Source organism: Lontra canadensis, unplaced genomic scaffold (genome assembly GCF_010015895.1).
Source record: "Lontra canadensis isolate GAN:19392208 unplaced genomic scaffold, GSC_riverotter_1.0 scaffold181, whole genome shotgun sequence".
NCBI classification, from domain to species: Eukaryota; Metazoa; Chordata; class Mammalia; order Carnivora; family Mustelidae; genus Lontra; species Lontra canadensis.
Genome location: NW_022631175.1, coordinates 1,436,169 through 1,452,391, shown reverse-complemented (window position 1 = coordinate 1,452,391; position 16,223 = coordinate 1,436,169). Strand labels below are relative to the sequence as shown.

The 16,223-nt window shown below is 49.3% G+C and overlaps 1 protein-coding gene across 1 annotated transcript in view; it reads right to left on the bottom strand.

The window, feature by feature from the left end:
• ADAMTS2 (ADAM metallopeptidase with thrombospondin type 1 motif 2) overlaps positions 1 to 16,223 on the bottom strand; it is a 220,089-nt gene that overhangs the window by 49,047 nt on the left and 154,819 nt on the right. Inside the window, exon 6 of the mRNA XM_032846790.1 lies at positions 4,596 to 4,752. Within this exon, the coding sequence (XP_032702681.1) occupies positions 4,596 to 4,752 (157 nt within the window). The remainder of the gene's footprint in view (positions 1 to 4,595; positions 4,753 to 16,223) is intronic.

The window sequence follows — 16,223 nt, the reverse complement described above, 5'->3', positions numbered from 1 at the left end:
GAGCTCACCTGCTATAGAGGTTATGATGGTTTCTCTCCCCGTGGAACAGTTCTGCTCCCCTTAGATCTCTCACCTGGACAAAAGTGCTGACAGAGTGCACTATTTGTCACTGGGCTTCCTTCTGTGACAGGGAACTAGCAGCCCCTCTGAATGAAGAGGCATCAACACCAACCAGGAGCCTTACTCTGAGCTCGGTGGGATCTGGAGTCCCACTCCATGTTCCCACCTGAATGCTATTCTGTGTGGCAAAAGGGGCAGCTGTAGTGCCAGAGAGATGTTTTGTTAACAAACCCATCTGGGCTCTGGTCAGGGTCACTTGGGAAGTCTCCCTAGTTATGCAGATAAGAGCAAGTGGGCAGCAGAAAGAAGCTAAAGGCCAAAAGAGTGGAGAAAGATGCAGTGCAGGAAGTATCAAAATTCATGGAAGGAAGTGGTGGATGTAATGAGCATGTACATTATATAACTATACTTATTTTTATAAAAAGGATCACCAGAATGATGAACCAGAAACTAATAAATATGGCTATCTATAGAAAATGGGAATGGGGTAAAATGAGTCCACTCTTCTGAATGTGTATTTTATATGGCTTTTCAAAGTTCTTTCTTTTGAAGCGTGATATACATCCATAAAAATGAACAAGTCCTAGGATACAATAAATGAACCATCACAAAAGTATCACACCTGTGCGACTGTATCAACACTGCAGAAGCCCCTTGTTGTCTCCAACCATGACATCCTCTCTCAAAATAGGTGAAAATATTTGCAAACTTGTCTATCTGATAAGAGGTTAATATCCAAAATATATAAGGAACTCCAACAACTCAATACCAAAAACAACCAGCCCAAAATAAAAATGGGTAGAAGACCTAAATAGACATTCTTTCAAAGAAGACATCCAGATGGCCAAGAGGTAGAGGAAAAGATGTTCAACATCACTCACCATCAGGGAAATGCAAGTCAAAAACACAATGAGGTATCACTTCACACATGTTAGAATGGCTAGTATCAAAAAGACTTAAGAGATCACAAGTGTTAGTGCAGATGTGGAGGAAATGGAACCCTTGCGCATTGTTGGTGGAAAACAGTATGGAGCTTCCTTGAAAAATTTAAAAATAGAACTATCTACGATCCAGCAATTTTCCTTCAGGGTATTTATCTGAAGAAAACACCAACACTAACTCGAAAAGCTATCTATAGCCCCCACGTTCACTGCAGCACTATTTACAATAGCCAAGACATGGAAACAACATAAGCGTCCATCAGTGGATGAATGGATAAAGAAGATGTGGAGTATACACACATTGGAATACCATTCAGCCATAAAAAGGAAATTCTGCCATTCACAGCAACATGGATGGACCCTGAGGGCATTATGCTAATTGAAATGAGTCAGGCAGAAAACAACAAACACGCTGTGATCTCACTTATATGTGGAATCGAAAATATAAATCAATCAATCAATAAAAGCCAAACTCCTAGATACAGAGGCAGTGGGTAGGGGGTGAAGGGAGTCAAAAGGTACAAACCTCTGATTATAAGATCTGAGGATGAAATATACAGCATGGAAACAAGAGCTCATAATACTGTATTGTGTGTTTGAAAATTGCTAGGAGAGTAGGTCTTAAAAGTTCTCATCATAAGAAAGAATCTTATAACAATGTGTGGTGATGGATATTAACTAGGACTACTGTGATCATTTCACAATATATACATTTATCCTATCAGTATGTTGTACATCCTAAACTAATATAATGACATGTCAATTATATCTCAATAAAAAAATTAAATTAAAAAAAGAAGGGGTGTCAAGCTTCACTTCTTGCCCCCAGTTTGGATATTTGCTGGACCTGACACCATCTGTTGAAAAGATCATCTTTCCTCTCTACCTCACAATTAATCAAGTATCCACCCACAGGTGAGCTCAAGTCTGGACTCTGCGTTCTGTCCTCATGATTCATTTGTCAACCCTTGCATCAAAATACAAGCAATGAATACTATAGAAAATGGGAATAGGGTAAAATGGGAGCAATGAATACTTTGCTCATCTTCTCCAATCGTTCTTGACTGCTCTTGGCCCACTGCATTTCTGGAAGAACATTAGAATCAACTTGTCAATATCTCCAACTATTCTGCTGGATCTGAACTTGCTCTGGAGTGCTCTTGCATTCTCTTACAGGTCGGTTTGGAGAAAATTGATTTCTTTACAATAGCGAGTCTCCCTATCCATTAGCATCGCACACCCCTTCCTTGATGTCATCTTTTATAACATCTGTACGTGTGTTTTACAGCTTTGGGGTCTAGATCTTGGACATCTTTTGTTAAATTTATTCTAGGTGTTTGTATTTTTTATTCTTTTATTATTCTAAGTGGTGGTCTTTTTCAAATTTTAATTTTTTGCTGTTAGAATACAGAAATTCAATTGATTTTTATATATTGACGTTATATCCAGGAAATTACTCAATAATGCTACTGACTTATTGGTAGATTTTTTTGAGTTTTCTACGTACATTTTCTACATACGTTTTCTACGTACACAGCATATTATTTTCAAATAAGAGTTTGATTTCTTCCTTTCTGACCCTTATATTTTTATTTTTTTCTTGCCCATTTCACTGGCTGGGACCTCTGCTACAATGTCGAATCCAAGTGGTGACAGCAAGTTTTCTTGACCCATTCTCAGGTCTAGAGGAAATCCTTTCAACATTTCACTATTACATATGATGTTTGCTAGAGCTTTTTTTTTTCCTGCTACGTATCCTTTATTACATTTAGAACATTTTCTTCTATTCCTAGTTTAATAAGATATTTGATCATAAATGGCTTTTGATTTTTGTCAAATAATTTTCCTTCATCAATTGAGATGATTTCTTAAGTTTTTATTCTTTGTTCTATTAATTTGGTGAATTACAATGATTGATTTTCATATGTTAAACCTTGCATTCCTAGGATCAGCCCAAATTCATTGTCACACAGTGCTTTTTACACGTAGCACTGGATTTGATTTCCTATTTTGTTTGGGATTTTGTATATATACTCATGGGAGAGATGGGCCTATAACTTGTTTTTTTCAAGTCAATCTCAGATTTTGGTATTAATGTTAGCAGGTCTCATAAAATCAGTTGGAAAAATGTTCCTCTCTTTTCTTTCTGTGAGAAATTGTGTATGATTGGTATTATTCTTTGTTAAAAATTAGGAAAAATTCTCTGGTGAAACCATCAAGTCCTGGAGCTTACTTTGAAGGGAGGCTTTTAATCATAAAGTCAGTATCTTTAGTTGATATGAGACTATTTGGATTTTCCTTTTTTTCTCAGATTTTATGTTTGTCAAAGAATTTATACCTTTCATCTAAATTAACAAATTTATCAGCATAATGATGTTCAAAATATCTTCTCATTATCTTATTACCTTTTTTAAAGTCAGATTTGTAATCAGATCCCTTTTATATTCCTAATCTTAGTAAATCTGTATTTTCTTCCTTTCTTTTTTAAACTAGCATGGCTGGGGGCATTCCGGTTCTAACTGATATCTTTCAAAGAACCAAATTTTGATTTTATTGATTTTCTTTATAACCGTTTCCCATTTCAACAATCCTGCTCTTACATTTACAATCTCCTCCCTTCCACTTTTGTTGAGTTGAGTTAGCTGTTCTTTTTTGAATCTCTTGAGATAGATGTTTCTATGACTAACTCTTTAGCCGGTTTGGTTGATTGACTGATTTGGTTTAGCCATTTTCGTTGATGTGGTTGACCGGTAAACTGTTAAGCTTATAAATACAACTTAATCATTATGTTAGCTACATCCACAATTTTTGATATGTTGTACTGAAGTAACAAAGTTACTTCTTTGACCCACAGATTACTGATGAGCATACTGTTTAATTTTCAAGCATTCATAATTTTTCGAGTTATCTTTCTTTTCCAGTGTGTGGTTTCGATCTTCTGTCTTTTGTTGAGGTTTCCCTATGGCACTTTGTAGTCTGCTTTGGTATGGTTTCGTGCTGCAGTCATCAAGAGTGTGTATCCCTCAGCTGTCTGGTGTAGTATTCTATAATTCATTAGGTCGTTTCTTCATTCAAGTCTTCTGTATCCTTACCAACATTCTTATCTGTTGTTCTATCAGTTACTAAGAATATGTTAAAATCTTCAATTATAATTGTAGGCCTTGTCAATTTCTCCTTTTAGATCTGTCAGTTTTATATAGTTTGAATTTTTAAGTGAAATCCTTTAACTTCTAAAGATGGAAAACTTATTCAAATTTGTTTTTTAAAAATGGGGGGAAGCAAACAACTCTGCCTTGGATCCTATCTGGTCTTTGGGCTGCCAGCCCCAGGCTTGAGCCATTTCACCACCTTTGACCATTGCTGTTCCCCTGAGGGATGCAGTTTCCTGGGAGAAATGGCAGAGGCCACAGTAGTTTTCGATGAGCCAAGAGGTCACGAAAGCTTACACAACCCTCACTGGCTAAGGTGGCCACAGCCTCTCTCTGCCCTGACACCCTTCCCAGCCTGGACCAACGCTGCCAGGGACTCTCGCAAGGGCCAATGGCTCATGCCCAGCCTCCCTCCTTTCTGGGCCCCTGCAGAGCTGAGGCTCACCTTGCATGCCCGAAGGTCCGAAGTCCTGCCGCGTGAGGAAGATGGCGTGATCGTGGTACTCATCGTGACCTGTGTCTGGCTTCTGCTGGAGGTAAGCCCAACGGCAGACGTTCTCCAGGCTCTGGGAGGGGTTCCCAATCTCAATGAGGCTCATGGACTGTAGGGGTGGGCAGGAGAGATGGAAGCGAGGGATTAACGTGTTGGGTAGACGGGATGGGAGCTGAGCAGGCAGTAGTGCTCACGGACCCCCCTCTGCTGGGGTCCTTGGCCATGTGGAGCTGAGTCCGGTCCCCCTCGGGATCCACCTCCCACTTGGCTCCACTCTTCTGAGTGGAGGAAAGGCTCCCCAGTCACACATGCCTATGTGAGTTCCACATGAAACCACAGCCCACTTCTCAAGTGAGACATGGAAGCCAAGCTCTGAGGTCATCTGAGGCCTCACACAGTCCATCCCGCCTCACCCACTTCCAGGGGTCTCTGTGGCAGTCTATCAGGCTCCTGTTCTGTGTGGGTCCTGGGCAGGAGGCCAGTGCAACGTGGACCTCATGCTGAAGAGCTCACAGTTCTGGCAGGGTCCCAGGCAGGGTAGACGGAACTCCCAACATGGTATGGAAGCCCAGAGAAGGGGACGGGATGCCTTATGTTGCCCCCTTGTTTGAATGTCTTACAGAAAACAGCATAAACACCGTAGAGGAGAGAAACTGCAGCAGATCTAGCAAAGGAGCCACATACAGAACAGGAGCATAGTGATAATTCCCTCAGGAACGACGGACAGGAAGCCCCACATCCCACTGATATCATGACGCATACCCGAGACCCAGGGTGGGCTGCGGGACAGGCAGCATGGCAGCCCACTCTGCACCATGGCATTGGCATTCTCTCTCTTATTCAGTCCTCACAACCACCCTGAGAGGCAGGAAAGTGAAGCTTAGAGAGGTCAAGTAACTTGCCCTTAGCCACACAGCTGGGAAGCCTAAAACCCATGTCTAGATTCAACGCCCTGCCCTAAACTCCCTCCCCAAACAAAACATACACCATATTGTCCCCAAAGCAAGGCTCCCCTGTGTGGCACGCTTCCCTTTGCTCTCTGCTGTCCTCATGCCAGGCAGCATGTCTGCTCCTCTTACTATGAATTCCCACCACCGAATAGTTCCCTCCAGGCAAAGAGTCCTGATGGACAGGATCCATCTGTCCATAAAGCAGAGCTATGCATTCCCTAGTAGACGTGTCTGCAGGTGTTTTGTTTCTTCCCTGGCATAAATACATCCATCAAGCATAGCCAGATGCTCCTTTTCATGTACAGAAGGAGCGAAGAGTAGATATAGGTACTCCTGGGAACCCAGGCTGTTCTAGAAGAAGGAAGAATGATTCAAGGCCGGGGAGGACCGCTCACTGCCAGAGTTCTCTTGCATCATCCGAGTCAGTGACTTACAAGATGGCGCACCAGTTCCCAACTCCCAAACACAGAACATCTGGGAGGTAAGAGTGCTTGTTATAATGAGACCTAGTGAGTCCCAGTGAAGGAAGTCACAGACTGGAATCAGAGCTGTAGTGACCAGGACCCACTGGACAAAGGCACAGAGATGGACAGCCCAGAGGAAGCTGCAGTAGGGAAAGGGACGTACGGGACTGCCCAATCATGACCGGAAAGAGAGTGTGACTACCTCTGGCCAGTGAGCTGTGAGGAGAAGTGACCTGTACCTCTGCCCACAGGAGACCCTGCAGCGATCTCTCCTCACTGGCTTGTCAACCATCAGTATTGAGATGGTGGCTGCTCTGTCACCCAGACCCCAAGTGACAGAGATATGGAACACGTAACAGGAGCAGGAAATAAGTATCTGTTGTCATAAGGCCGTAGCACAACCTTGCCCACACTGACTGACACAGGAGGGGTGGAGGGAGTGTGGCATCTGTGTCCCATCTAAGTCAGACACCTGGAGGTCAGCCTGAGTCCCCGCCAGGTGGTAGCTGCCTCCAGAAAACCTTACGAGGTCGCAGCTCTGAAGAAGGAATCAGGTGGGAGGATCTCCTTTCTAAGGAATGAGCTCTGGGTGGAAGAATAAGGAAAAGACTGTTGTGGGTGGATGTGAGTTGGTGCTAGAAATTGGGGCCTGTGCTTGTCCCCAGTGAGCTGAAGATTGCCAGCCTGAGTCCAGATCTGAGGGATATCACCAGGCTGCCAATGAGAACTCGATCTAGGATGGCCACAGAGCCCCCACTGGTGTGTGACCTCCCCACTCACAAAGCCCACAAAGCAGCTGAGAAGCCTTGCTGGGCCACCTCCCACGAAGTGGCTCGGGTTCCTCCAGGGCCATGTCTGCCAGCCCACATATCAGGAAGTTATTGCCCATGATGGGCTGGCTGGCCCTTAGGGTCCTTAGGGTTCCACTGTTGAGCTAATTCTAGTCTGGTTCCCTCCAAAGCCCTGGTGGGCTGCAGTTACTCGTGCCTAGACTTGTCTGACAACAGTAGCCCAGGCCCCCCTTCAGTAAAACTTCCCCTCTGTTCATCTGGGTGTGACCCCAGGCTCAATGGCGGGAGGGTTCAAGGCCTGGCTAATCCCAGCACCACATCTTCCTGGCACCGTGCTGGCTTGGAGTGAGCACATAACCAAAGTGGGCCAAGGAGCTGGAAAGGTGTGAGACCATGAGTCAGGAGCTGCTGGTGCCCCTGTCCCCACGGGAGGAGACCCCACTTGATGAAAAAGCCAACACAGAGAGAGCTGGGCCTGGGCTAGAGAAGAGTCAACTCCTGGTGTCCTCACATGACCACCTGGCTCACCCAGGCCTGAGGCCACCTTATTGTGGATCTCTTAGGTCACTATGTACCAGGTGATTCCAAAAATGTATGGCCTGAAAACCTCCAAACATTTATCATCTATTTCTTCAGGGCAGGAATCCAAAAGCAACTTAGCTGGGTACTTTGGCTCAGGGTCTCTCCTGAGACTGCTGGCAAGCAGAGGTGGGGACTGTGGTCTCATCTGAAGGCTCCACTGGGGGAGGACCAGCTCCCATGCTTGCTTACTTGGCTGCTGGCAGGACTCAGCTCTTCATGGGCTACTGGACCAAGGTTTCCAGCCACACCCCAGAACAATAACCTACCACAGCCTGCTTCCTCCAGCTTGAGCGACCTGAGAGACAGCAACACAGTGCACACACACCCAAGACAGGAACCACAGGCTACTTAGAAGAGAATCTCAGTCCCACCCACACTCAAGGGGAGGTGACTATTTCAGGGTGTGAATACCAAGAGGTGGGGTCACAGGGGCCCTCCTAGAGGCTGCCTGTCGCAGAGATGTATCTCGTTCATGTGTCCGGTAACCTCTCCCTTGAAAGTCAGTGTGAGTTATGTTATCGTCACTTGCTGTGAGAGTCTTGAGCAATGTACTTTTTCGTTGGGGGAACCACGGAAACTCCAGTCAAGGGCAGTGGCTGGTGTCCAGGGTCCAGCTGGTGCGCCCCACACCAGTGGGAGAAGAGCTCTGGCCACATCTTTGAGGAGGAGTCCAAAGTCCAGCCAGAAAGACACACCCGTTTCAGGGCCAGAGAGCAGGAAAAGGACCACACGGTCAGGGACAGAACCAAGGGCAGGAACCAGGCTGAAAGAGGCTCATAGCAGGTTGGGGGTAAGGGGAGAGGCCAGAGTGCTCGGGAGGTAGACTTGTGGGAAGTGCTGGGAGGGTGTTGAACTCCCAAATGCCAACAGGAGTGAGACAGGTGATGTCACTCAGTGCGGTAGGTGGGTTGTATGAAAAACAAAACTATCTTTTGTGTTGCCCACTGAGAAGGGCTAAGAGTACACAGAAATATTTCCTTGGCATGATAAAGAAGGTGAGGGTCGATCAGTGGTAAGCGAGGACAGTAGCAAAGCCAGGGTGAGACCACTCAGCGCCCCGCTACTGTGGGTATGCAGAATTGCGGGGACCCCGAGCTGCCAGACTGGATTTTTCAGGCCAATGTTTGAATCTGGATCTTCCAAAGTAAGCCGACCTCCTAGTAAATGTTGACTCCACTTAAAGTCGGTTACGTGGACAAAACAAAACACATCCCCCGGGGTCACCAGGTTGACAACCGCGGAATAAAGGTCCTCAGGCAAACAGCCCCCACAAACAGCCCCCTCTTCTCCACTGGCCCCAACACCGGCAAGCGCCTCCTTCCTCGCAGAGATTCCTATGGTCCAGCCCAGCCGCCCAGCCCCTCTGGCAGCCGGTGTGATTCTGCCACTGCGGCAGGATAATTTATTGAAATATTGATTTGCGTTTTGTTCTCGCCTTGTCTTTGCCCATTTGGCGAATGCATACTGCCGCATGTGTTCTCAGGTCCCACGGGGGCCTGGGCTGCAGGGTCCAGAGCAGAGGTTGTCTGGGACCCCCTCCCAGCTTTTGGGTTCTGAGGACACTCCCGGAGGGAGGGGGGAGAGGGGCAGAGAAAGGGGCTGGGAAAGGGCTGCACCAGGAGGGAGTGGTCCTAGGGAAGCAGAACTCAGAAAACGTGGGCTATGTGCTGGGCTCTGGGAGTGAGCAGCCCAGATGGGACTCAGAGATGGAGGAGGAAGGTGATGTCAGCTTTTAGACACCCAAGAGGCAGAGCTGCTTGTATGTCCTATCGCTCTGCCCATGTCCCAACTTTCTGAGGGCTCTGGCCCATCTAAGATGTGCACGAAAGAATCGAGGACGGGGATCCTCATCCTTGCTGGGTCTGGAGCATTCAGGAGGGTGTAGGTACGCGGCGGCCAGCCTGAGTCCTGACAGTGACCTGTGCCCTGCAGCAGGTACCCGGCCTGTGAATCACGGAGAAGGCAGGGGATGCGGGAGGGGGACAGTGTGGAATGGGAGCGTTGCTGGTGCCCTACCAGCAGAATCAAGATCACGGCATGGCAGGAGATGAGCAGGAAAGGTGTGTGGGCTGGCAAGCGGGGGAGGAGGAGGCCTCTGGCTTTGGTGGAAGGTGGCAAGGGGGCCAACACAGGATGCAAGAGGAGAGGACTTCAAGCTTGCAGGGGGCATGTGAGGTCCACAGTGTCTGGGGACACCATCAAGGGATTGTCTTCTCCTGACCAGCTTGCTTGCTTGGTAAGAGCTGACAGTTTTGCTTTGGGGCACTCTCCCGTTTATCTGGGTACAGCCCCTAAGGGATCAGTCCAGGTGCTCTGCCCACCCCTGAGCACGGCTGGGCCCAAGACCAGAGTTAGGACAGAGGAGTGAGGCTCAAAAGGAGTGAACAGGTTGAAGCAGGTTTTTCCTGGAGAATCCCCCCAAGAACATGTCTCCAGCACCCCAGATTTAGCTTTGCCTCCCCCTCTCCTCCCACCCCCTGAGAGCTACCTGGCCTTCCCACAGGTTCCTGGAGCTTCGAAGGACTCCTGGCAGACAGAGACATCCAAGCAGAGGAGAGGGGAGACCCCAGGAGAGTGGTCTGAGCTAGCCTGTGTGGCCCACTCGGATTCTGGTGGTTCCTCTTGCCGCAACCCGGCCGCCATCTCTGCCATCCAGCCACATCCACACAGCCCTCTGATGGGACCCACTCTCTGGGCCCCCACAGACCCTGCCCTGTCTTTGCCATGGACCACAGCTGGTGACCTGACTCTCCTCCTAGCGAGGAGAGGAAACATCTATTTCTCCCAACCAGATCTTCTTCCAAAGTGCCAGAGAGTTACCTGTTTCAGTTAAGAAAGACAGACTCTCACACTGGGCTGGCTTAGAGCACCTGTGTTCCTCCCAGCCTTCAAGGCACCTGTCTCTTGGCTGCCTGCTTGCCTCTGCATGGGTTTCTCTAGGAGAACCTGTTTGTACAGCTTGCCATTCCCACCTGTGCAGGGATGGGGACCATGCGTGAGCCCAGCAAGTGGGTGGCCGCAGCACCGGTCAAGGACCTCACAGATGGGAGCTCCTCCCCCCGGGAGAAGCTGTGGGTGCACAAGTGAACTGCAGTGGAGTGGTGGTCACGCCGTGCTCCCCGTGGAAGGGCATTTCTGCACCCTGCGGCGGGCTGGGTGGTTGGTCCAGGTTTATAGGTGGCACCTAAGTTAAGCTGTAAAATTGCCCTAAGATACAGGTGCTATTATTATCTGCAGGAGGAACCGCATCAAGGCCAACTGAAGTAAACAGCCCAAGTCTCCCTGCTACACCGAGGTGGAGGTGGGTCTGGAAGCCACGCTGCAATCCGAAATGTTCTATTTATTTCCCAGGCGGAGGAAACCAGAGGGTCAGGAAAGGAAGGGCGGGGCCCCAAGGTGGACACCAGGTGGCGCTGCTGCCACAGGAACGGTAGAGCCGGGTGACTGGCTGCTGGGATGCCAGGCTGCACCTCTGAGGGCAGGCAGGCAAAGGGGACTTTGAAGGCCAGAGACAACATCTGGGGTCCCACCCTACATACGCCAATTAAGACCTGGTCAGAAGTTCTGTTCCAATCATTGCTCTCTGACATTTCAGTTTGCCCTTGAACGAACTGAATGATTTATTTTCTTCCCTCCTTCCATCAAGGACCGGTAGCCTGGAAGCCGGTCCAGCAGCCTGGAATAGAACCCAGCCATGGGGTGGCTATCCTGGTGCAGCCACATCTCAGGAGTCCCCACAGACCCCAAAGTTGTCCAGAAGCTCACCAGGGCACATGCAGGTGACAGGTGGGGCTCGCCTAGGCGGTGAGAGTCCTGGGGTTGGAGACCTGCTCATCTCTCTTCCACATGTGTTCTCAGACAAGTTACCTCACTGTGTTGAGCTCCCTATCTGCAGAATGGGTACAACCACAGGGCAGAGCCAAGAGCACAGGGGCTCTGTCAGTGATGGTCAGCACCGATAAATGTTCCTTGTCCCTGTCGCTGTGGTGGCAATGATGATAAAGATGCAGGCTTGGTGCCAGTCCCCTGGAGAGCCAGCCCACCTTTAGGGGATGCCTGCAGCTCATGTTCCAGGGGATCGGGCTTCAATCCACCAAAGCGTTCTCATCTGCCCCAGACAGTGGGCCCAGAGCCCAGACCTGCAAAAGGGCAGGGTCCACTGGGCTCAGGTGAGCAGAGCATGCTTCTTGACCTTGGCATTGTGGACACTGGGGTCAGGTACTTCTGTTGTGGAGGCTGTCATGTGCACTGCAGGATGTTCAGCAGCATCCCAATCTGTACTGTTCGATGCCACTGGCATCCCATGGCAGGGATGGCAAAATCACCCTCCGTGGGGAAGCACCTGAGGGGAGCAAGGGGCAAGGAGCCCGGGGTTTGTACACCCCAGCCAGTGGAATAAGAGCATTGCAGCCCCCTCAGAGCAAAGCAGCTCCCCACAGCATAACGTCTGCAGGCCACCCAGCCCCTGGAGCTGGCAACCCCACTGTCAGGTGGGGGTGGCCATGAGCCTGCCCCGTGGATGCTCTGTGTCGGTGAAGTGAGCTCAGAGCTCACCAGGACGGGCATCTTGGACAGGCAACGGGCCAGACAGGCAAGCCCCTTCTTTCTGTGCCTGGGACTCCCATACCATGAAAGCCTGCTATTTCCAGAGAAAAGCCAAACTGCCTGCATGGGATTCTCAGCATGAACCTTCCCAAGCTTAGCCATGGAAGACCTCCGAGGGACAGGGCCCAACCGCTGCGAATCCTCGTGCTTCTCTGGAGCCTGGGATGACTGGCTCGGAGGTAAACCGGGACGATAGGGGCCAACCACCATTAGGTTGGGGCAGGGGACCCAGACTCTGGGCAGACTGGGGACTGTCCCTGAAGTGCTCCAAACCCCTCATACCAACAGGGCAGCCAAGGTCAAGCACGGGTGAGCAATGGCCAAGGACACACAGTAAGAAGGACAGTGGCACTAGGCCCTGGGACACAGACCCCTTGGCCCCAGTACTCTCTTCTCTTGTCTCCCACTAAGGGATCCACAGCCTGAATTTCTTTCCCTCCAACGCTGAAAAATCCCCGCAAGCGCTCTGTACTTGGTCTTCACTTGGGTCTTTCACTACCAGAAACCTTATGTTCTTCTCTGATTATCCCCAAGTCTCTGATTTCCCTTTGCTTTGATTTCCATCATCCTAGGAAATATTTAAAATGAGAACAGTTCAGTAGCTTTGGTGCCTTCTCAAAAAAATCAATTGAAAAGCCAGTTGCTATGCAACCCTCAAGTGTTGCTGATGGTCTGCTCCCTGGCTGATGGCATGTTGTATAAAATAAGATAATCTCTTTTCTTCTCTCTCTCTCTCTCCCTCTTTTTTTTAAGAAATGGAGAAAAATGTTGTTTTAGGAAAAACTTGAGATAAGCTGGAAGACAAACAACATGTCACTCATGTAAATGCTACCGATTTTATGCCCTCTGGAGTCTTGTGGGGTCTGGGGACAGGCTTGGGGGAGCTGGTCTATACCCATCATAATTTAGAATGAATAATGGGATCTGAATACAGGGGCCGCTTTCTGCCCCGAGTCTGCCTTAGCCCATAGCCCTGGCTGAGAACCCCCAGTTCCTCGGGGGCACTGCTCCATCCCCTCTCCTCACAGGGGTCCTGGCTACAGTCATCGTGGCTTGCCTGATGCTTAAACCCACCCAGGGATGGGGTTCTCCCTCCTTGCCAGGAACAGGAATTCCCTGAGGAGCAGCTCAGAACACACCTGCAGATGAGCCAAACCCCATCTCTAGACCCCCAGTCTAGAAGCCCTGCCTGGTTTCTCCCTGAACGAGGAGAACCCATTCCCCCCGACACAAATGCTGGGCCTCTTGTTCCTCAGACCCCTGCTGGGAGGTCGTGGGCCCGGCCACTCCATCCAGGGCCACCCCCTGCTCGACTTCCCTCAAGACTCTGAAATGATACTCTCTTGTTGGTGACTTCACGAGGAGCTCACGCTCCACTCCTGGAGAGCACGCGGGGCCCAGATCGACCTACTCCTTCAGCTCCCATGACGCCCCACAGAGACCTCTGAACAGGGCCTCGTCCCTGGGTGGCTGTGCAGAACAGGGCCTGCGACTGGTGGACACACCCTGTTAACTGTCACCACCAAGATAAGTGCTGAAACGAGAACTCTTGTAACAATCTCATGGTGTGATTTTATGTGAACGGAATTTAATAATAAAAAGTCTGGGCTGGGTCTTTTTGTAAATCTTGGTTTTGTCACATTTTGCTTTTCTAATAATTCCTTTGAAATATACTTTCCAGGAGTATCGGTCAGTGATGGACCTTTGGGGCTGGGGTGTTCTGTGTCTAGCTCAGCAACCTCGGCCCTGGGTGGTCACTTTCCTGAGTTGGCCGATGGCTCCAGGTCAGTGAGATGGGCCCTGTTTTCCCGTGGCCACTGCTATGAGTCCTGTGGCCCACGACTGTGCTCACTTCAATAGACCAGAGCCAGTAGCCAGGCACGCTGCACAGTCCCTCGGTTCCTAATGCTCTGTGTCCAGGCCGTACATCCTGTTCCAGCAACACTGGACTAGAAGGTGGGGCCTCCCCCGAGTTCCCTCACATCAGGGTACCTGTGCAGCGCCAGCCCCCCGTGCTTGGCCAGCTGTGTTCTCCTAACTCTATCTCCCTGCCTGCCCTGCTGCAGGGTGTCCTCCCTCGGGAAACCGAGAGCCACATTATGGAAGCTGAAGGAGGACTGAGTCAGGTCCCGTAACTTTCTGGAATCCCCCAGGATACACAATGGGCACCAGCCTCTCCCAGAGACCTCTACCACAGCCTCATGGGCCTGACCTGGGCCCAAGGGCTTTCGGGGGACAGGCAGGGTAGGGCAGGACAAGGTAAGCAGAGCATGGGATGAGCTTGGCTTATAGGAGACTGGTCAGCCCAGCTGGATCCCCAGGGGCCCGGAGAGGGCCCGGCTGAGGAGACTACGGATGGTTCTGCTACGTTCTCTATCCTGACTCCTCCAATGTCATAGGCAAGGGTCTGAGGCCAGTCTGCTGAGCCTGTGGCTGGGGCACAGTGGGCCCTCTGGATTTTGCTCTGAAAGTATGCATCCCACTCCAGATTCTCCCTTCTAATTCCTAAACTCCTTCCCACATGAAGTCGGGGGGCTGGGAGGGACATTGGTCCCCCTGTGCCCCTCTTGGTTTCCACTCTACTAGTCCTGGTCTCACTGAGGCTGCCCTACTGCCCAGGTGAGGTCCAGCCACCCCTCTTGCCAGCTGTGGCCTGCCCACCTCCCCATATGTCCCTGGGAAGAGCAGGCTGCAGCCTGACACTGGGGTCCGTGCCCACTCCCCTTACTCCCCACTCTGCCTTTGGAAGACTTGGCTGGGGGCGGGGGGTACACACATGGCCCTGGCAAGGAAGAACCCCTTCCCGTGAGGCAGCATGTAAGGGGCAGGGCCAGACTGGCCTTGGCCATAAGGTGATTTGGCCTCACCTGCAGGTAAGGCCGCGCACCTGCGGCAGCCTGCATTCCAGCCCAGATGGCTTGCTCAGAGGTCCCCTAAGCATGCAGGTGGCAGAGTCCCTGGGCCCAACCATGGGAAAGGGAAGATAGTGACCCTGAGGGCAGAAGGACACAGACCCCTCCCCACATGTCCCCAAGCCACCATAGAGAGGAGGTGCCAAGTGAAAGCAGGAAGTCCCTTCTATGTTCTTCAAATGAGGAGTAAAATGTTGGACATGTCAGAGCCCTGAGACATACCACTAGAGACCCTAATCAGGTGCATTCAGTTCAACAGGATTACTTGGACTCTACCAGTTTTAAATGCTTTAAAAAAAATGTAAACCATCTTTTCATAATTAAAAGTGCACTATTTTAAAAGAAACATGCTTATCATGATATATCAAGAAAATTCAGTAAAGTGCAAAGGGGAAAATAAAAATCCATGGCCAACCGCCCAGAGAGAAGTAATAGTTACATTTGATATACTCCTTCCAGTCCCTTCTGTATAGATTCTTGTACACAAAACTAAGACCTTACTCTAAGTTACAGGCTCCTTTTTTTTCAAAGCAAACAACTTAACTTTAGGCTGTAACCACTCCCCAGGGCTCTTTAGGAGGCTTTGGAAATGGGATTTCCTGGCGGCCCCATATTCTGCCGCAGAGACATATTAGCGTGTATTTCATCAGGCCCCTAGGAGTGGATAGTTCAGATTTCCTCCTATGGTTTACACCCAGAAATAAGGCCATGGCCTTTGTCTTCTTCCTAAACGTTTGTCCACAGCTCTGACAACTGCTCTGGGATAGAGTCATAGAAAGGAATGAATGGGGGCAGACACGAAGAACTTTTTAAGGGCAGTGGTGAGTACTGTCACATTTCCTTCTAGAAATATGTACACATTTATACTCACATCAGAAAAGTGTATTGCTTCATCCACCCAAACCAGCATTTAAATCCCTCTTTCTAATCTTAACACATTGATGCTTTAAAATTGGTAAACGGATTTATTTAATTCATAGAACAATTAAATATTTTCTCCCTTAATTTTTGGCCATTTGTATTTTTCTTCTGCATATGTGATACCCACCGCCAATTCTGTTTCTCCTATGATTTGCAGGAGCTCTTCACATACTAGGATATCTTTGCCATATTACAAGTGTTTTTCATGCCTGGGCTTTGTCTTTTAATTGTTTCTTGACAGAAGCTTTATGTTTTCAGTATTCAAATGTATCTGTCTTCCCCTTTATAGTTCCTTCTCTTACATTTATGCTTAGGGAGCCCTTGGCAACCAATGTTTGCTTCTTGATCTTTGCGG